Source organism: Callithrix jacchus, chromosome 22 (assembly GCF_049354715.1).
Source record: "Callithrix jacchus isolate 240 chromosome 22, calJac240_pri, whole genome shotgun sequence".
In the NCBI taxonomy this organism is placed as follows: Eukaryota; Metazoa; Chordata; class Mammalia; order Primates; family Cebidae; genus Callithrix; species Callithrix jacchus.
Genome location: NC_133523.1, coordinates 7015757 through 7036489, shown reverse-complemented (window position 1 = coordinate 7036489; position 20733 = coordinate 7015757). Strand labels below are relative to the sequence as shown.

General features: G+C 48.8%; 1 protein-coding gene across 5 annotated transcripts in view; it reads right to left on the bottom strand.

The window, feature by feature from the left end:
* The window catches only part of ARHGEF18 (Rho/Rac guanine nucleotide exchange factor 18), a 120398-nt gene that overhangs the window by 22614 nt on the left and 77051 nt on the right, over nucleotides 1-20733 (bottom strand). For 4 of the 5 annotated variants that reach the window (XM_035287456.3, XM_054249491.2, XM_035287459.3 and 1 more), the window contains 5 exons: nucleotides 8967-9105; nucleotides 7716-7828; nucleotides 7429-7569; nucleotides 4927-5177; nucleotides 1629-1754 (listed from right to left, as the gene is read on the bottom strand). In XM_035287456.3, the coding sequence (XP_035143347.3) occupies nucleotides 1629-1754; nucleotides 4927-5177; nucleotides 7429-7569; nucleotides 7716-7828; nucleotides 8967-9105 (770 nt within the window). Of the gene's footprint in view, nucleotides 1-1628; nucleotides 1755-4926; nucleotides 5178-7428; nucleotides 7570-7715; nucleotides 7829-8966; nucleotides 9261-20733 lie in introns of all 5 variants that reach the window. The other variant, XM_078360362.1, reaches the window with a different exon arrangement.

The window sequence follows — 20733 nt, the reverse complement described above, 5'->3', positions numbered from 1 at the left end:
GTGTAGAATGCCACTGTAGAACCAAGTCCTGGCCAGGTCACAGGTGATGCAGCTCTTGTGGAATCGGTGGTGTTAGGGCCTCTGAAGAGGTCAACGTTGATAGAACCGACTACCTGTAGTCCAAGTGCGGTTTCTTTTTTTTTTTTTTTAGTCGGGTCTCGCTCTGTTGCCCAGGCTAGAGTGCAACGGTGTAGTCTCGGCTCACTGCAACCTCTGCCTCCCAGGTTCAAGTAATTCTCCTGCCTCAGCCTCCCAAGTAGCCACCACACCCGGCTAATTTTTGTACTTTTAGTAGAAACAGCGTTTCACCTTGTTGGCCAGGCTGGTCTCGAACTCCTAACCTTGTGATCCACCCACCTCGGCCTCCCAAAGTGCTGGGATTATGGGCATGAGCCACCACGCCTGGTCCCAAGTGTGGTTTGTAGGGTGCTGGAGGTGGGGTCTCCCTTGACTTGGCTGACTCCAGCTGGGCTCTGAGCACCTACCCACTCTCACTTAAAGGAGGCAGGAAGATTATTCTACATGCCCCAGGGGCAAACAGGGACCAGCTAGGTGACAGAGGTTTGGAATAACCCTCAAGACAGCTGGCATCCCCATGGTAAAACAGGCTGGCTCTGGAGGGCCAGATCCTGTGGCAGCCCCTTCAAACAAATTCTTTGTGTCATTCAAACAGTCTGAAAAGTGATGGTCGGCAGGTCCCATGCTGAGGGCTGCAGGGGCCTCTCAGGGGCCACGGTGGCATGGCAAGGCAAAAAGTCTAGATATGCTTTCTTTGATTGATTTTGTTAATATGTATATATATGTATGTATACATATATATGTGTGTGTGTGTATGTGTATGTCTATATAAAATAGAGATGGGTGTCTTGCTATGTTGCCCAGGCTGGTCTTAAACTCCTGATCTCAAGTGATTTCCCCTCCTTAGCTGCTGGAGTAGCTGGGGATACAGGTGTGCACCATCATGCCTGGCTAACTTTTACATTTTTTGAAGAGACAGGATCTTGCTATGTGGCCCAGGCTGGTCTTGAACTCCTGGCCTCAAGCAATCCTCCCACCTTGGCCTCTCGAAGTGCTAGAATTACAGGCGTGAGACTCTGCATCTGGCAGGCACGAGACTCTGCCTCGGGCCTGCTTTGGTTCACATCTCAGGTTTCTTTTGTTTGTTTGAGACAGAGTCTCACACTGTCATGCAGGCTGTAGTGTAATGGCACGATCTTGGCTCACTGCAACCTCCACCTCCTGGGTTCAAGCGATTCTCCTGCCTCAGCCTCCCGAGTAGCTACAGGCATGTGCCATCACACTCAGCTAATTTTTGTATTTTTAGTAGAGGTGGGGTTTCACTGTGTTAGCCAGGATGGTCTCTAACTCCTGACCTGGTGATCTGCCCACCTCGGCCTCCCAAAGTGCTAGGATTACCGCACCCAGCCGATGTCTCAGGATTCTACGTGAGATTTCACTGATAGGTTCTAAATGGGGTTGTGGTTAAAACCAAATCCAAACCTTAAAACTCACGGCTACATAACAGGTGTCTTATACTTCCCAATTCCCAAGACTCCACAATTCTATGGGAAAAACCCACAGCGAAGAATATAAGGTTTTGATAAAAAACAAACAAACTGTGTTTTTACCTTAATCAAGTTTTGAAATTTCTTGTTTTGCTGAAGCAGCAACTTATAATGACTGACAGCTTCATTGTGGCCACTACAAAACACACCGTACTTTTCTTTCATTCTCTCGCCATTTTCACCTGAAAACTGATAGACAAAAGAAAGGAAATGTTACTCAGTCAAACACAAAAACTGCCAAAGGATATTTTCATCAAATTCATCTGACTCCGCTAAAATAAATATTAGATTTATTTGCGTTCCATTTTCTTTCTTTCTTTTGAGATTGAGTTTTGCTCTTGTTGCCCAGGCTGGAGTACAATGGTGTGATCTCTGCTCACCACAACCTCCGCCTCCTGGGTTCAAACAGTTCTCTTGCCTCAGCCTCTGGAGTAGCTGGGATTACAGGCACGCGCCACCACACCCGGCTTATTTTTATATTTTTAGTAGAGACGGGGTTTCTCCATGTTGGTCAGGCTGGTCTCCAACTCTTGACCTTAGGTGATACACCCACCTTGGCCTCCCAAAGTGTGGGACTGCAGGCATGAGCCACTGCACCTGGCCCTTTCTTTCTTTTTTTATTTTAGAGACAATGTCTTGCTCTGTGGCCCAGGCTGGAGTGCAGTGGCAGGATCTCGGCTCACTGCAACCTCCGCCTCCCAGGTTCAAGGGATTCTCCTGCCACAGCCTCCCGAGTAGCTGGGATTACAGGTGCCGCCACCATGCCTGGCTAATTTAAATTTTTTTCTTTTAATAGAGACAGTATTTCACCACGTTGGCCAGGCTGGCCTTGAGTGATCCATCCGCCTCAGCCTCCCAAAGCACTGGGATTACAAGTGTGAGCCACAGTGCCTGGCTGCAATTCCATTTTCTAATATGTCCTCAAACAGAGAAATACTTCAATTGGGGGTGTCTCATCTCAAGGTGTAATAAAGAAATTGAAAAAAACCTTTTGCTTCAGGCTTTGCTACATCACAGATGCTATAAAACTTGCTGAGAGCCAAGAAAAAAAAATAAATTTCAGCCAAAGGACGTTAGAAACATAAAAAGCACGCTGGCTTGGTGGCTCACACACGTAATCCCAGCACTTTGGGAGGATGAGGCAAGCAGATCACCTGAGGTCAGGAGTTCGAGACCAGCCTGGCCAACATGGTGAAACCCCATCTCTAATAAAAACACACAAAAAATTAGCCGGGTATAGTGGCACGTGCCTGCAATCCCAGTTACTTGGGAGAATGAGGCATGAGAACTGCTCAAACCTGGGAGGTGGATAGTGAGCCAACATCATGCCATTGTACTCTATCCAGCCTGGGTGACAGAGCAAGATTCCATCTCAAAAAAAGAAAGAAACATAAAAAGCAAAAGGAGGAGTGTTTTTTTAATTAGTTGATCCACAATGCCTCGAACAAACAGTGTGAGGTCACATGAGGGGCACAGCTCCCCTGGGTAAATCTTGGCGTAGGGCGATCATTTGGGGTTAATATCACTATCACGGATGGTGATGGTCCACAGGTATGCATTTTTTCTTTCCCCCAGTGAGATGGTGTCTTGCTGTGTCGCCTAGGCTGGAGGGCAGTGGGATGATCATACCTCACTGCAGCTGAGCTCAAATGATCCTCCCACCTTAGCCTCCCAAGTAGCTGGGACTACAGCTGTACACTACAGCTGACTCTTTTTTTTGAGACAGAATCTTGCTGTGTCTTCTAGGCTGGAGTGCAGTGGCACAATCTTGGCTCACTGCAACCTCGTTTTCCCAGGTTCAAGTGATTCTCCTGCCTCAGCCTCCCGAGTAGCTGAGATTATAGGTGACTGCTACTTGCCCAGCTAATTTTTATTTTTTAGTAGAGATGGGTTTTATCATACTGGCCAGGTTGGTCTTTAACTCCTGACCTCAAGGTGATCTGCCTGCCTCGGCCTCCCAAAGTGCTGGGATTATAGGTGTGAGCTATCATGCCCGACCACAGCTGGCTGAATTTTCATATTTTGTACCTACAGGGTCTTGCTATGTTGCCCAGGCTGGTCTGGAACTCCTAGGCTCAAGCAATTCACCTGTCTGGCCTCCGAAAGTGCTGGGATTACAGGTGTGGGCCACTGCACTCAGCCAATAGGTACGCTTTGAACGGTTGAAAGCATCAGTGATTTGAACTAAAAAGCAAAACCAACCAATGAAACGAGCACCGAAGAAAGTAACGCTGAATAGTGTTCATAGCCAGGGACACCGGCTAATTTGGGCCCCTGTGTTTCTAGAATATGAACTGCAGGCATTGCTGTAAGGGGCTCAGAACTGTAAATCCTCAGGGAGTAGGCACTTGACAAACAGGAGCCACCCTCATGTTACTAATTGAAAAGAACAGGCGGCTGGGCGCGGTGGCTCACACCTGTAATCCCAGCACTTTGGGAGGCCGAGGCGGGTGGATCACGAGGGCAAGAGATCGAGACCATCCTGGTCAACATGGTGAAACCCCGTCTCTACTAAAAATACAAAAAATTAGCTGGGCACGGTGGCGCGTGCCTGTCATCCCAGCTACTCAGGAGGCTGAGGCAGGAGAATTGCCTGAACCCAGGAGGCGGAGGTTGTAGTGAGCTGAGATCGCGCCATTGCACTCCAGCCTGGGTAACAAGAGCGAAACTCTGTCTCAAAAAAAAAAAAAAAAAAAAAAGAAAGAAAAATAAAAGAACAGGCTAGCACAATGGCTCATACCTGTGATTCCTGCACCTTGGAAGGCTGAGGCGGGAAGACTGCTTGAGGCCAGGAATTTGAGACCAGCCTGGGCAACAAAGCAAGACCCCATCTCTACAAAAAATAAAAGAATTAGCCAGGCATAGTGTTCCCTGGAGTCCCAGCTACTTGGGAGGCTGAGGTAAGAGAATCACCTGAGCCTGGGAGATTGAGGCTGCATCGAGCTGTGACTGCACCACAGCATTCTGTCCTGGGTGACACAGCAAGACCCTATCTCAGAAAAAAGAAGAAAGGAACAGAGTCACACCTGTGATCCCAGCACTTTGGAAAGCTGAGGTGGGCAGATCGCATGAGGTCGGGAGTTTGAAACCAGCCTGGCCAACATGGTGAAACCCAGTCTCTACTAAAAACTAGACAAATTAGCTAGATGTGGTGGTGGGCGCCTGTAATCCCAACTACTCCAGGCTGAGGCAGAAGAATCACTTGAACCCAAGAGGTAGAGGTTGCGGTGAGCAGATCGCGCCACTGCACTCCTGCCTGGGCAAGAGGGAAACTCCATCTCAAAAAAAAAAAAGAATAAGAAAGGAACAGAGACAGGGCACAGGCTGTGAAGACCGTTCAGGTGAACATGGCTGCACCCACCTGCTGAACCAGGAGGTCACCGATTTTCTGGATGATGTAATTCCGGTCACTGCCCTCCTCCAGGGACTCCTGGCGGCGCCCCTTGAGCCGAGCAAGAAAGTGGCTGTGCAGCTCCAGCAGGTCGTCAGCGCATGGGAAGAGGCGGCTGATGGCCTTGCTGTTGAACTGCAGCTCCTCCTGCAGGGCCCTGGAGTACACCTTCAGCATGATCTTGAGCGTCCGCACGTGGTGCACCTCCGTCTGCATCAGCTCTGCAGGGACACGGATGGCAGGACCTGCCCTCGCTGGCTCCACGGCCCCACGCGGCAGTCTTGGCTGCCGCCTGCCCTTCATGTGCCTAGTAGGCTTCTGAGAGTTCTCTGCCTAAGACCTTGCACCTTTGGGGTCTTTCTTACTTCCCAGAGTGTTCAGGGTTTTGAGTGCTGTGGGGATGCCCAGCCTGATGGAGCAGGGGAAGGAGAGACCCCTGGGGCCTCCCATCACAGGAGGGTTTTGCCCACAGTGTCATCAGACAACATTTTAAGTCTGTGTAGTTATTTTATTTTATTTTTTTTGAGACAGAGTCTTGCTCTGTCACCCAGGTGGGAGTACCACCTCCGCCTCCCAGGTTCAAGCGATTCTCCTGCCTCAGCCTCCTGAGTGGCTGAGATTACAGACATGTGCCAGCACATAGCTAATTTTTGTATTTTAAGTACAGATGAAATTTCACCATGTTAGCAAGGCTGGTCTTCAACTCCTGACCTCAGGTGATCGGCCCACCTCAGCTCCAAAAGTGCTGGGATTACAGGCGTGAGCCATCAAGCCCGGTCGTTATTTTTTTTGCCTCCCCTGTTCAAGTGATTCTCCTGCCTCAGCCTCCTGAGCGGCTGGGATTATAGGTGCCCACCACCAGGCCTGGCTATCAAGTCTGTCTTTTTAGCAGAAGAGTATTCTGAGGAACACTCCTATAGGTGTAAAACTCACACAGCTGTGTGTGTCCCTGAACAGACCTACACTGCAATGAACAAGATGTTTGTGTTCCCCAAAATTCCTTTTTGAGACTGAGTCTCACTCTGTTGCCCAGGCTAGAGTGCAATGGTGTGATCTCAGCTCACTGCAACCTCCACCTCCTGGGTTCAAGAGATTCTCCTGCCTCAGCCTCCCAAGTAGCTGGGATTACAGGTACGCATCACCACGCCCGGCTAATTTTTGTATTTTTAGTAGAGACAGAATTTCACCAAGTTGGCCAGGATGGTCTAGATCTCTTGACCTTGTTATCTACCCGTCTCAGCCTCCCAAAGTGCTGGGATTACAGGCATGAGCCACTGCACCCAGCATGTGTTCCCCAAAATTCATATGTCAAAATGCTAACCCCCAAGGTGATAGTATCAGGAGGTGGGGCCCTTAGAAGGTGATAAGGTCATGAGGCAGAGCCTCAAGGTAGGACTAGTGCCCTTATGAAAAGGACCTGAGGGTTGCGGGCGATAGAGGTTCACGCCTATAATCCCAGCACTCTGGGAGGCGAAGGTGAGCGGATCACTTGAGGTCAGGAGTTCGAGACCAGTCTGGCCAAAACACAGTGAAACCTTGTCTCTACCAAAAACCACAAAAATTAACTGGGTGTGGTGGTAGGCACTTGTAATCCCGGCTACTCAGGAGGCTGAGGCAGGAGAATCACTTTAACTGGGAAGGCGGAGGTTGCAGTGAGCCGAGATTGCATCATTGCATCCAGCCTGGGTGACGGAGTGAGGCCCGTCTCAAAAAAAAAGGGCCTGAGGGAGACCATGAAAGCCATGTGAGGACACAGCTAGATGCCACCATCAATACACCAGGAAGTGGACCCTCGATGGACACTAAGTCTGTGCCACCTTGACCTCAGATTTCCCAGCCTCCAGAACTGTGAGCAACAAACTGTTGTTGGTTCTAGGGCACCTGAGACGGCCACCGACAAGGGAAGAATGAGGCTGACCCGGGACGAATTCCAACAAAATCCTCTCCGGCCATCGCCTCCCTGGCATGGGAGGCAGGGCTGAACCAAGGGAGGGAGAGGGAGAGAGAGAGAGAGAGGGAGGGAGGGAGGGAGGGAGGGAGCGAGGGAGGGAGAGGCCGGTTGCCGTGGCTTACACCTGTAATTCCAATACTTTGGGAGGCCAAAGTGGGCAGATCACTTGAGCTCAGGAGATTGAGACCAGCCTGGGCAACATGGTAAGACTCCGTCTTTACAGAAAATATAAAAATTAGCCAGGTGTGGTGGCCCATGCTTGTGGTCTCAGCTACTGGGGAGGCTGAGGTGGGAGGACTGTTTGAGCCCAGGAGGTTGAGGCTGCAATAAGCTCTGATTGTGCCACTGTACTCCAGCCTGTGCAACAGTGAGAGACTCTGTCTCAAAAAAGAAAAAAAAAAGAAAGAGAACAAAAGAGAGAGAAAGATAAAGATAAGGAAAAAAGGAGGGAGGGAAGGAGGGAGTGAACAGAGAAGAGAGTGGAGGGCCGGCGTGGTGGCACAGGGCTTTGGACTCCTCACCATAAAGGACGTCTTGTCTTTTCACCACCTCTCTCTTTTGCTTCTTGGCGTAGGCCGGGTCCACGGCGAGGCTCCAGGACTCAGCTTCGAACTCGTGGCCGTCTGACTCGATCTCACTCCTCAGTGAGGCGGCGTAGGGATCTGAGGGAAGAGTAAAGGGCAGCTGCTGGGGGCCCAGAGCCACGCCACCCTGACTCCCTCCCGTGGACATGCTGACACAGGTCCCAGCTCTTCCCAGGAGGGACAGAAACTGTGTGACAGCCGCAAGAGTGAGGAGATGACCATACCTTCTACAAAAACGGACTCATTGTTCGAAGACGTGAGGGACACAGAGTCATCAGCTGCCTGCTTAAATTTTAAAAACACAGAATCGGCTTCATCCATCTCTCCTGTGATTGGTCTGAGGGCAAACAATAAAAACAATTGTTTTAGAAAAGTGAATTAAAAACACAGTCTCATGCAACAAAGGCACATCGGTGACTCCTTCCACTTCGATACCCTCTGAGAACTTTCCACATTTTCACAGAAGCCTCTACTTTGTCTACAGATCATTTTTAAAAATTGGGAGATTTGCTGGGTACAGTATCTCACACCTGTAATCCCAGCACTTTGGGAGGCCAAGGCCAGCTGATCACCTGAGGTCAGGAGCTTGAGATCAGCCTGGCTAACATGGCAAAACCCTGTCTCTACTAAAAATACAAAAATTAGCTGGGTGTGGTGGCAGGTGCCTATAGTCTCAGCTACTTGGAAGGCTGAGGCAAGGGAATCACTTGAACCCAGGAGGCAGAGGTTGTGGTGAGTTGAAATTGCACCACTGTACTCCAGCCTGGGTGACAGAGTGAGACTCTGTCTCAAGAAAAAAAAAAGGGAGATTATCTGTCAATGTCACATGAGTACTTCTTCCATAGTAACTTCCTCTAATGTTATGGATGTTCAAAATGGGGTGTGGGTTGCAGCTTCCTTGACAGACCCCTGGAGCCCACTTGGGGGCCTGGGATCTTTTCTACCAGGAGTTAAGTGGAAATGGCTTCATGGTCAGGGGTAGGACAGTCCTTACTCAGAGGAAAAAAGATAATCGACCCCCTTTCCCATGAACTCATGGAATAGTCAGCACGCACATATCAGCTTCTAGCATCACCTTCTACCCGGATGCCTGAAGGCATTATCAAAGGAACCACTTTGAAGTCCTATAAAATGAGGTTAAGGCACAGATCACGGGAAGGCGCCTCCACACATGCCCAGCAGGACTTTGAGCATTGTCTCGAGTAAGTAAGGATCCCTCAAGATCCTGGCTCAATAGAGCCAGTTCTATTAAGAGAACTGGCTCCACCAGTGGCTGAATACACCCCGGGACCACCGTTTTTGCAAAAAGGCGTGGACCCTGGAAGCAAGTGCTAATGGGAATCTCTCTGCTTAGCGTGTGGGCTGCCGTGTGGATTTGTGCAGATCTAAGTCGGGGCCTCCCTCTGGAGAGAGGCTGCCAACAGCTCCCCGGGGAATGCCACCCACCCCAGGACAGAGAGGGGACCCCGGCTTACCCGAGTTGCGTCCCAGGGCCAGCCGGGCTCGGTGTTGGCTGGGGACCACCTTTCTGAGAGACCGTCATACCGACATTCCTGGAGAGGGCTGGGCTGCCATCAGACAGGAGGGTGCCCCGGGGGTGCTCCTTGAGCGAGGCTGTGACAGAGGCAAGGACAGAGTTGGTGCTGAGAAAGTGGGTCGGGTAGCGGAGGTCGCCGGCACGGAAGCCCCGCTCCGACTGTGGCCGCAGCACCGACAGGATCTTGGAGGTCAGCAGCTCGTTATCCAAGAAGACGTTCTCGCTCCATTTCCTGGGGAAAGAGCCGTAAAAAGACAGCTCGGGGCGGCCGGGGAGCGCACCGTGCCTGTCCCCGCTTTTGGAGTGAGCGTTCCCCATGGTCGCGCCAGGGGCTCCGGGACCAGGCTCGGGGCCAGGCTGGGCTGTGCCGTTTTTATGCCTCGGTGGGATCCTTCTAGAAAACAGAGCTGCGTCTTCCCTTGCTGTATTGGCTGAAGCAGCGGGTCTGGAGGGCAGGATATTGGTCCCCACTGTGACCATTTAGTGTGGAAATTGCACAGTATTTGCTGCTTTGGTAGAATAAAACAGAAAAAAAAAAAAACAAACCTCTCCCGCTCTCCCTTGGTTTTTGCTGGGTGTAAAAAGCCAGTGAGCTGTTTGAGTTTGCTGTAAATAGTCTAAGATCAGGAAACAGGCAGCTGTGCGCCTGGCGTGCTTCATACCAATACCAGGCACATAATGAGAATTCATCTGAGATCAGATGTTAGGATGACTCTAAGACCCAGAGGTCGCAGGGCTTGGTGTTTAGCTGCCCCTGGTCATCAGCACTGGAATGGAATTCTACCATCCACGGGACGTGAGGCTCTGGTTCTGTCTCATAACCCAAACCAACCCAACATCAACAGGGGCTGCAAACAGGGGCTACTTGAAAGGCTGAGGCAGGAGAATCACTTGAACTGGGGAGGTGAGGGTTGCAGTGAGCCAACAGCTTGCCTTTGTTCACTACATCCATATCTGTTCACTAATTTAAGGGTTCAGACTATAGGATAAGCTTACCTACTCACGGAAAGTTGCAACTCTTTTAACTAATTATTATTTTTAGAGACGGTCTCACTCTGTAGCTCAGGCTGGAGCGCGGTGGCGCAACCATAGTTCACTGCAGCTTTAAACTCCTAGGCTCAAGCAATCCTCCTGCCTCAGTCTCTTGAGTAGCTGGGACTACAGGTGTGCTGTATAATTAAAAAAACTTTTTTTTTGTAGAGAGATGCGGGGTCTCGCTATGTTGCCCAGGCTGTCTTGAACTCCGGTCTTGAACTCCCGGCTTCAAGTGGTCCTCCTGCTTCGGCCTCCCGAGATGCAACTCCTAATGAAATGTCAACTATCACTCATTACACTCAGTTTTCCCTTCCTATTTGAAGCCTCGTTGGGATGGACTACACGGCTAGTTTATTCTTACATTTTATAAATTGTGTCTTAAAGCTCTGCCCAGGTAGGGACAAAGAGTAAGTAGCATTAAAAAGAAATCTGGGCCGGGCACGGTGGCTCATGCCTGTAATCCCAGCACTTTGGGAAGCCGAGGCAGGCGGATCACGAGGCCAGGACTTCATGACCAGCCTGGCCAACAGAGTGAAACCCTGTCTCTACTAAAAATACAAAAATTAGCTGGGCGTGATGGCGGGCACCTGTAATCCCAGCTACTCAGGAGGCTGAGGCAGGAGAATTGATTGAATTCGGGAGGCAGAGGTTGTGACGAGCTGAGATCACATCATTGGCGCTCTAGCCTGGGTGACAGAACTAGACTCTGTCTCAAAAAAAAAAAAAAATTTATGGAAGGTGAAGGTAAGGTGCAGTTGGGTAGTGTTAGAGATTTTCCGGCAGAGGAGTAGAGGATGTTTGCCAATTACGACATCAGCCACTAAGCTGGGGACCACCACATTACACATATCCTCTGGCGCTGTTCATTCCTTCCACAGCTCAGCACAGCAAGCATGATGACATGTGTTCACTGGACAGAAACATTCTGACATCATGATAATAAGTTACTAACAATTACCATTATAGGAGACAAAGCAGATAGAGACGTCACTCACACAGCAACACCTATGTAAAAAAACAGGAATCCCGAACCAAAGGCGACACAGTCCGGGACAGGCATTTCCTGCCGTGTCTGTACAACATTCAACTCCACCCAGGCGATTCTGACTGTAATGTACAAATATGGGGCAAACCCTGAGATGTATGCTTTGCCCAGCATCCTGGCATGGCTGGCAGAGGGTTGCTTATGGACTGAGGTCCTGACTGGGGTCAGATAAATTCCGCTCTATTAGAATAAATACTCGATAGAAGAAAAACTCACTAAAAATAGCATCTGGCCAGCTGCAATCTCAGCACTTTAGGAGGTCGAGGCGGTGGATCAGCTGAGACCAGGAGTTCAAGACCAGCCTGACCAACATGGTGAAACCCTGTCTCTACTAAAAATACAAAAATTAGCCGGGTGTGGTGATGCACACCTGCAGTCCCAGCTACTTGGGAGGCTGAGGCAGGAGGATCACTTGAACCCGGGAGGTGGAGGTTGCAGTGAGCCAAGACCACGCCACTGCACTCCAGCCTGGGTGACAGAGCAAGACTGTCTCAAAAGAGAAAAAAAAAAGCCATTCCCCGGTAGAGTGGGGACTTCCTAAAAAGTCAAAAAAAGGTCAAAGAAGTCACTGTTTCACTGAATATGAGTCACCTCTTTAAAAGGCAGGAAATTCTGACACCTGCCACAACATGGATACACCTTGAGGATATCAAGCTCAGTGAAATAAACCAGATACAAAAGGACAAATCCCATGTGATTCCACTCCTAGGACGTTGCTAGAGTCATCAGATTCACAGAGACAGAGAGTAGAGTACGGGGTACCAGGTGCTGAGGAGGGGAATGGGGAGCGAGTGTTTCATGGGATGGGGTTTCTGGTTGGGAAGCTGAGAACGTTCTAGAAATGGATGGAGGTGATGGTTGCACAGCAATTCGAATGTGCTTAATGTCGCTGAACTGTGCCCTTAGGGATGGTTAACGGTTAACACGGCAAATTTTATGTTATATGTATTTTACCACAACTGAAAAAAGAGCTAGCATGGTGGCTCATCGCTGTAATCCCAGCATTTTGGGAGGGTTAGGTGGGAGGATCAGTGCTTGAGCAGCCCAGGAGTTCAAGACCAGCCTGGGCCACGTAGGGAGATCCTGACTCTACAAAAATGCAAAAATTAGGTGAGCATGGTAGTGCACACCTGTGGTCCTACCTACTCGGGAGGCTGAGGCAGGAGGACTGCTTGAGCCCTGGAGTTCAAGGCTGCAGTGAGCTATGGTTGCGCCACTGTACTCCAGCCTGGGCAACAGAGCAAGATCGTGTCTCATAAATAAATAAATAGATAGATAAATAAATACAATTCGTAAAGAAGACATCGCTGCTTCTTTGCAGTGACAAAATCATCCTGCATCTTCACTGAGGTGCTTGTTACTAAAATCTACGCCTGGGATGTGCCCTAGTTTTGAAATTGCCCTTGGTTTTGTTATATATATCACCACTGTGGGTGTGAGTGAAGGGCACATGGGGACTCTTTAGACCATTTTTGTGGCTTCTTGTGTGCCTTAAACTATTTCAAAATAGACTGGACACAGTGGTGCATGCCTTTAATCCCAGCACTTTGGGAGGCCGCATGGGGGGGAATCACCTGAGGTCAGGGATTCAAAACCAGCCTGGCCAGCATGGTGAAACCCCATCTCTACTAAAAGTACGAAAAAATTAGCCAGGCATGGTGGTGTGCACCTGTAATCCCAGCTACGTGGGAGGCTGAGGCAGGGGAATTGCTTGAACCAGAAAGGTGGAGGTTGTAGGGAGCAAAGAGTGCCCAACTGTACTCCAGCAGCCTGGGCGACAGAGCAAGACCCCATCTCAAAAACAAACAAACAAACAAAAACAGAGAGAGCTGAAGTAAGAAGGTGGATCTCCCTTTGTTTGACCTCAGCTGGGAAAAGGTGTTGGACCATCCAGAATTTTCACTGCTCACCTCAAATGTCCCATAAGTACTGACTTGGGGGTTATAAACAAAATTTAGCAGGTAGGTGAATTCACAAATACAGAATCCACGAATAACGAGATCTACTGTGGATAACAAAGTTTGCTGAATGAGAAGTTATATTTTAGAACACTCTTGTTTTTTTCTAGTACATATCACACTTCCTTGGACCACAGATAATTCTTTGCATTTCTTTATAATTTGTTACATATATACTTCGGAAAAAGTATCTAAGATGGCTTTTTATTATTTGGGGGGGCAAGGACCTTTTACAGAAAGGTTTAATGATGTGTATCTAGCTGCGATGGAACCTACTGAGATAAATGATTCTTTTTCCACTGGTGCTCCACAGGAGTCTATGGCTCCCTCTCACCCACCCAATCTACTTAAGACTTATTTTTTATTTTTCTGGAGACAGAGTTTCACTCTTTTTGCCCAGGTTGGAGAGCAATGGCACAATCTTGGCTCATTGCAAGCTCCGCCTCCTGGGTTTAAGCAATTCTCCTGCCTCAGCCTCCCAAGTAGCTGGGATTACAGGCAGGTGACACTATGCCCAGCTAATTTTGTGGGTTTTTTTTTGTAGAGACTGAGTTTCACCATGTTGGTCAGGCTGGTCTCAAACTCCTGACCTCAAGTGATCCACCTGCCTCGGACTCCCAAAGTGCTGGGATTACAGGCAAGAGCCACTGCACCTGGGCTACTTAAGTCTTTTAACATAAGAGGTGGCAGCACCAGGTGGCTCACACCTGCAATCCCAACACTTTGGGAGGCCAAAGTGGGAGGATCAATTGAGGCCAGGAGTTAGAGAACAGCCTGGGCAATATAGTGAGCTCTCTTAAAAAAAAAAATTAGCCAGGCATGTCGGTGTGTGCCTGTAGTCCCAGCTACCTGGGAGGCTGAGGTGGGAAAATAGCTTGAGCCCTGGAGTTCAAGGCTGTGGCGAGCTACGATTGTACCACTGCACTTCAGCCTGGGCGACAGAACGAGACTCTGAAAAAACTGAAATAAAATGAAATAGAATAAGAGGTAGACAGTCATAAATTGAGTCTTCCTGGAACACATGAGGCCACTGAAATAGCTGATGGGTCAAGACATGAGTCAGTGGCCCTGCCCCAGACCCGCTCTATTGATTACGTCTTTTGATCCTGTATTTGTGATGCTCTGACATCTTGGGGCTCTGTTGACCATGGGTGCACGGCCCTTCCCAAGGCTGCTGGCCAGGTTCTAGAGATACAGGGCCTACGGCCAATGCAGAGCTCAGACTCCTAGTTGCCTCCTTTCTGGGGCTCTCTTTGCCTCATTATCTCGGGGCCCTTTCCTGAGCCTGCTCACCCTGCCTGGCCCATTTGTTCCCTGCGAAACCACAGTGAAGACCCCTGTTCATATTTTCCCCTCTGCCCCCCAACTGACACTTTGCTTCCCTGTGTGGTCCCTATGAGGCATGCCCTGCTGCCTGCTTCCAGGGGACTGTGAATCTAAACTTCCTCTATCCTGATGGTCAATTTCTGGGTCTGTGAGTCTTACCATACTGGGTTAAGACAAATCATGGGTACCCTAAAACACCAGCTGCTTAGGGGCCTGCCAGGGATGGGAGAACCTCAGATCTTCTGACGCTGGTATTTTTGTTTTGTTTTGTTTTGTTGTTTTTTGAGACAGAGTCTTGCTCTGTCACCCAGGCTGGAAAGCAGTGGTGCCATCTCAGCTCACTGCAACTTCTGCCTCCATGGTTCAAATGATTCTTTTGCCTCAGCCTCTCAAGTAGCTGGGATTATAGATACCTGCCACCATCATCCAGCTAATTTTTGTATTTTTAGTAGAGACGGGGTTTTGCCATGCTGGCCAGGCTGGTCTTGAACTCTTGAGCTCAGGTGATCTGCCTGCCTGGCCTCCCAAAGTGCTGGGATTACAGGCATGAGCCACCACATCTGGCCTATGGTGTTTCTTTTCGAGGTTCTAAGATCCACTGTGGTGACTCTGTGAATACACGAAAAGCCCCTGAGTTGTATGCTTAAATGGGTGCATCGTATGGTCTGTGAATTACATCTCAATAAACCTGCTCAACCAACAAACTCACACCTGTAATGGACGGGCTTCTTTCTGCAGGAGGAGAACAAGACATTGACCTGCAGCTCAACATACAGTGGGAATTAGTCACTCTGTTCTTGGCTCCAAGAGAGACACGGATACGTATTTATCTCCTGCTACCATTTTTCCTACAGCAGACAGCCATAGCGCTTGGGGTTCAGCTTGTGCTGTCCAGCACTTTCAGTGCAGCTGTAAAAGCTACTCAGAGTCTAATTAGCGCCTCCTGCCCACTGCTGAGAGGTGCGATCGATTGGCGAGCACCTGGCCCGCCACGGCCACTGTATGTTACAGAGCTCTTTCTGCAAGGGGACCTGGAGAACGGATGGGAAGAAGTGAACAGTGAAAATCGAAACAGTTCTAACTTAAAGGGGGAAAGAAAATATACCCTGTTCTCAGCCACAAACATAGACAGGGGCCTGTTCTCAGGGTGATTTTTTAAAGTTGGTTTTGTCTTGGTTTCGTGAATTCAAGAGCAGTCTCTGGTCAGGCACAGTGGCTCATGCCTGTAATCCCAGCACTTTGGGAGGCTGAGGTGGGAGGATCGCTTGAGGCTAGGTGTTTGAGATCAGCCTGGGCAACATAGTGAGACCCTGTCTCTATTAAAAAAAAAAAAAAAGGCCCACTGAAAAAAAGCAATCCCTGAGCAAGTTAGATGACAAAGCTTTTGTGACAGATGTCAGGATCCCACTTGCATTACTTTACTGGGACAAAATATTCCATTTCTTCTTTTTTTTTTTGAGACAGATCTCTCTCTGTTGCCCAGGCTGGAGTGCAGTGGCGTGATCTCAGCTCATTGCAATCTCTGCCTCCAGGGTTCAAGTGATTCTCACGTCTCAGCCTCCCAAGTAGCTGGAATTACAAATGCCTATCATCGCGCCTGGCTATTTTTGTATATTTAGTAGAGACAGGGTTTCTCCATGTTGGCCAGGCTGGTCTCAAACTCCTGGCTTCAAGTGATCTGCCTATCTCAGACTCCCAAAGTGCTGGGATTATAGGCATGAGCCACCGCACCCAGCCTAAGACCCCATACTTTTTTTTAGTGCCGTTGTGTTTCCTTTGCGATTCAGTCTGTCATAAATCCTGTAAACCACAGGCACTGTCCTCTGATATCCAAGCACACTCCTCATTAGATCTTATGGGAATGGGACTCACCAAAAATTACATGAAAACAGCTGAGTAGTTACTGGTCTGTTGAAAGTAGTATTCAAGAAAACCTGATATGCCTTTTTTTAAAATTTTTTTTATTTTTTGAGACAGAATCTCTCTCTGTTACCCAGGCTAGAGTGCAGTGGTGCGATCTCAGCTCACTATGATCTCCACCTCCCAGGTTCAAGCAATTCCCCTGCCTCAGCCTCCCAAGTAGCTGGGACTGCAGGTACCACACCCAGCTAATTTTTGTATTTTTAGCAGAGATAGGGTTTTACCATGGCTGGTCTCAAACTCCTGACCTCAGGTGATCCACCCACCTGGGCCTCCCAAAGTGCTGGGATTACAGGCATGAGCCACTGTGCCTGGCCTGCCTTCTTCTTTTTTAAGAGAGATAGGGTCTCACTCTGTCACCTAGGCTGGAGTGCAGTGGCATGATCACGGATCACTGAAGCCTCCAATTCCTGGGCTCAAGGGATCCTGCAACCTCAGCCTCCTGAGTAGCTGGGATTACAGGTGTGTGCTACCATGCCCAGCTAATTTTACATTTTACTGTAGCAACGGGGGTCTCATTATGATGCCCAGGCTGGTCTTGAATACCTGGCCTCAAGTGATCCTCCTGCTTCGGCCTCCCAAAGTGCTGGGATTATAGGTATGAACCACTGTACCTGGCCCTGACATATTAAGTGACTGTCTTAATCTAGAAGCACACTGACTTCTAGAAATGCCAATTGGTAAACATTGTCTATCCTGGCTGGGTGCAGTGGCTTACACCTGTAATCCCAGCACTTCAGGAGGCCAAGGCGGGTGGATGACAAGGTCAGGAGATCGAGACCATCCTGGCTAACAAGGTGAAATCCCATTTCTACTAAAAATGCAAAAAATTAGCCAGGTGTGGTGGCACTCGTCTGTAGTCCCAGCTACTTGGGAGGCTGAGGCAGAAGAATCACTTGAACCTGGGAGGCAGAGGTTGCCATGAGCTGAGATTGTGCTACTGCACTGCAGCCTGGGCAACAGAGAGAGACTCAGTCTCAAAAAAAAAGAGAATTGCCTATCCTAAATTGCAGATTCCTATAGCCTCTCACTTGTAAAGAGACCCCAAACATCTTTTGAAGGCAGCCGGGCCCTGGTACGTAAGTCTCCACAGTTTTCTGCAAAGGACTCAAGAAACAAATGGGGCTGGGTGTGGTGGCTCAAGTTTGTAATCTAAGTACTTTGGGAGGCTGAGGCAGGAGGCTCCCATGAGCCCAGGTGGCTGAGACTGCAGTGAGCGGTGATGGCATCCCTGTACTCCAGCCTGGACAACACAGTGAGACCAAACAAAACAAAAACAGAAAGAAAGAAACAAGTGGCCCAGACCTCAGAAACAGCGGCTCCTTTTCCCACATTTAGGGAAGTTTTCTGCCCCCACCCATCAGTCTGTTTTTTGTTTCAGCCAAGACTTTCTTTTAGGTTGAGTGCAACCTGGCTCTAGACAGTTCTAGCAAGCACTGGCTTACCGGCGAGGGTTCGAGAGACAATTAAAGAAAATCTGATGCCAGATGAAGCTTCCAGTTCACAGTTCCCGGCTTTTCAGCCACCTGAGAATAGACTAAATCGATGAGAAGACGGCTCATTGATTTTCCTTCCCTGCCTCATTTTGATTTTACACAAGCAAGATAGTATTAAAAAGAATTAAAAGGTAGGAGGAAAAAAAAAAAACTTCTTCATCCCACACCTCAGGGTACAAAGAAAAATTTAAAAAGGACATGTTGCAGCTTAGAAGGTAAGTACGACTCAGAATATTCTTCCCAAACCTGGTACTGTCCAAAAACAAAACGAAAAGCCTCCTACCCCAAATCACATGTCAAGCCCCCAAAATACCATTAGAAACCATTGTGGTAATCTGTAGCAACAGGCACTACGTACTGAGTTCTACATTCCAGGCTGTGTTCTGAGCACTTAATATTTCTTTCTTGTTTGTTTTGTTTTGAGATGGAGCCTCACTCCGTCACCCAGGCTGGAGTGCAGTGGCACAATCTCGGCTCACTGTAACCTCCGTCTCTGGGGTTCAAGTGATTCTCCTGCCTCAGCCTCCTGAGTAGTTGGGATTACAGCTGCCCACATACACACTTGGCTAATTTTTGTGTTTTTAGTAGAGATGGGATTTCACCATGTTGGCCAGGCTGGTTTCGAATGCCTGACCTCAAGTGATCTACCTGCCTCGGCCTCCCACTAATCTTCCTATCTTCCTTCCTTCCCTCCCTCCCTCTCTCCCTCCTCCCTCTTCCTTCCTTCCTTCCTTTCTGCCTGCCTGCCTCAGTCTCCTGAGTAGTTGGGATTACAGGCACCCACTACCACACTCAGCTAATTTTTGTATTTTTAGTAGAGACAGGGTTTCATTATGTTGGTCAGGCTGGTCTCGAACGCCTGACCTTGTGATCTGTCCACCTCAGCCCCCCAAAGTGCTGGGATTACAGGGATGAGTCACCATGCCCGGCCCTCATTTAATATTTCTTAAGTCCTGCAGTCATCACAATGACTCAGTAGTAGGTACTACTAATATTTTAGCTTTTTATGTTTTGAAACAGGATCTCACTCTGTCACCCTGGCTGTAGCGCACAGGCACCATCACAGCTCACTGCAGCCTCAACCTCCTTGTCTCAAGTGATCCTCCCACTTCAGCCTCCTGAGTAGCCGAGACCACAGGTGTATGCCATCATGCCTGGCTAATTTAAGATGGGGTCTGGCTATGTTGCAAAGGCTGGTCTCGAACTCCTGGACTCAAGTGATGCTCTTGCCTTGGCCTCCCAAAGTGCTTCAGTTCATTTTTGTTATCAAGTATAAAGTTTAGTTTGAGGTTTATTTATTTACTGTCTATGGATGAGGGCATTATTGTTCCATTTTATTTATTTATTTGAAGATAGGGTCTTGCTCTGTCCCCCAGGCTGGAGCACACTGGCACAGTCACAGCTTACTGCAGTTATGAATTCCTGGGCTCAAGCAGTCCTCTGGCCTCAGCTTCCCAAGTAGCTGGGACTACAGGTGCATACCACCATGCCCAGCTAATTTTTCAGATTCTTTTGTACACAGGGTCTCCTTATGTTACCAAGGCTAATCTCGAACTCCAGGCTTTAGCCGCCCTCCCACCTCAGCCTCCCAAAGTGCTGGGATTACAGGCAACATCATGCCTGGCCTGAGTTAATTTTGGGTGCAGAGGCTCACACCTGTAATCTCAGCACTTTGGGAGGCTGAGGTGGGTGGATCACTTGAGGTTAAGAGTTCAAGATTAGTCTGGCCAACATGGCGAGACTGCATTTCTACAAAAAAAAAAAAAAAAAAAAAAAATTAGCTAGGCATGGTAGCACAAGCCCCCAGGCTCCCAAGTACTCAGAAGGCTGATGCAGGAGGATCGCTTGAGCCTGGCAGGTTGAGGCTGCGGTAAGCCATGATTATGCCGCTGTACTCTAGCTTGGGTGACAGAGCAAGACTTTATCTCTTTTAAAGAAAAAAAAGCAACATGGAAGTATCTCAAAAGTTAAATCCACCAGGGGCAATGTGGTAGCCTGAGTTGGATTCTGGAGCAGAAAAATAGCTGAAATTTGGATAGAGCCTGGGAGTTTAGTCAATAGTGACTATTAACGTTAGGGGAAACTGGGTGTGGGGTATGTGAACATTCTCTGTTCTATCTATGCAACTTTTCTGTAAATTGAAAATTATTCCCAAGCAACAGATTCATTAAAAAAAAAAAGTACACTGAGGCACACATCAATTAAAAACAAACAAACAAAAGTACTCTGGCCTGTAATCCCAGCACTTTGGGAGGCCGAGGCAGGTGGATCACCTCAGGGCAGGCAGATCACCTGAGGGCGCTATCTCCTGGCCAACGTGGCAAAACCCAGTCTCTACTAAAAATACAGAAATTAGCTGGGCGTAGTGGTGGGCACCTGCAATCCTAGCTACTTGGGAATCTGAGGCAGGAGAATCACTTGAACCCAGGAGGCAGGGATTGCAATGAGCCAAGATCACATCATTGCACTCCAGCCTGAGCAACAAGAGAAACTCTATCTCAAAACAAACAAACAAACAGACAAGCAACCACCAAAAAAAACCTTCTAGGACACACTGAGGCTTGTTAACCACAACAGAGTGGGTTTTTACTGAGGCATGTGCATGGGGGTGCTCTGAATTAAGAAAGAACCAGAACTCACTACCCAGGAGACAGTGCCCTCTTCGTGGCATGCATGCCACTGCCCTCTGGGCCCTCCTGTGGAATATTCTAGAGCCTCCTCTCATGGGTGTGGGGCCCTCCCTCTGTGCCAGCAACATGAGCCACAGCTTGGGGCACCTGTAGGATGATGACCTCTTTTGCACCCTGAAGTCCAATTGGCCCCTGGTCCTGCCTTCTGCCTGTTTGTTTTTTTTTTGAGATGAAGCCTCGATCTATTGCCCAGGCTGGAGTGCAGTAGTATGATCTCGGCTCACTGCAACCTCTG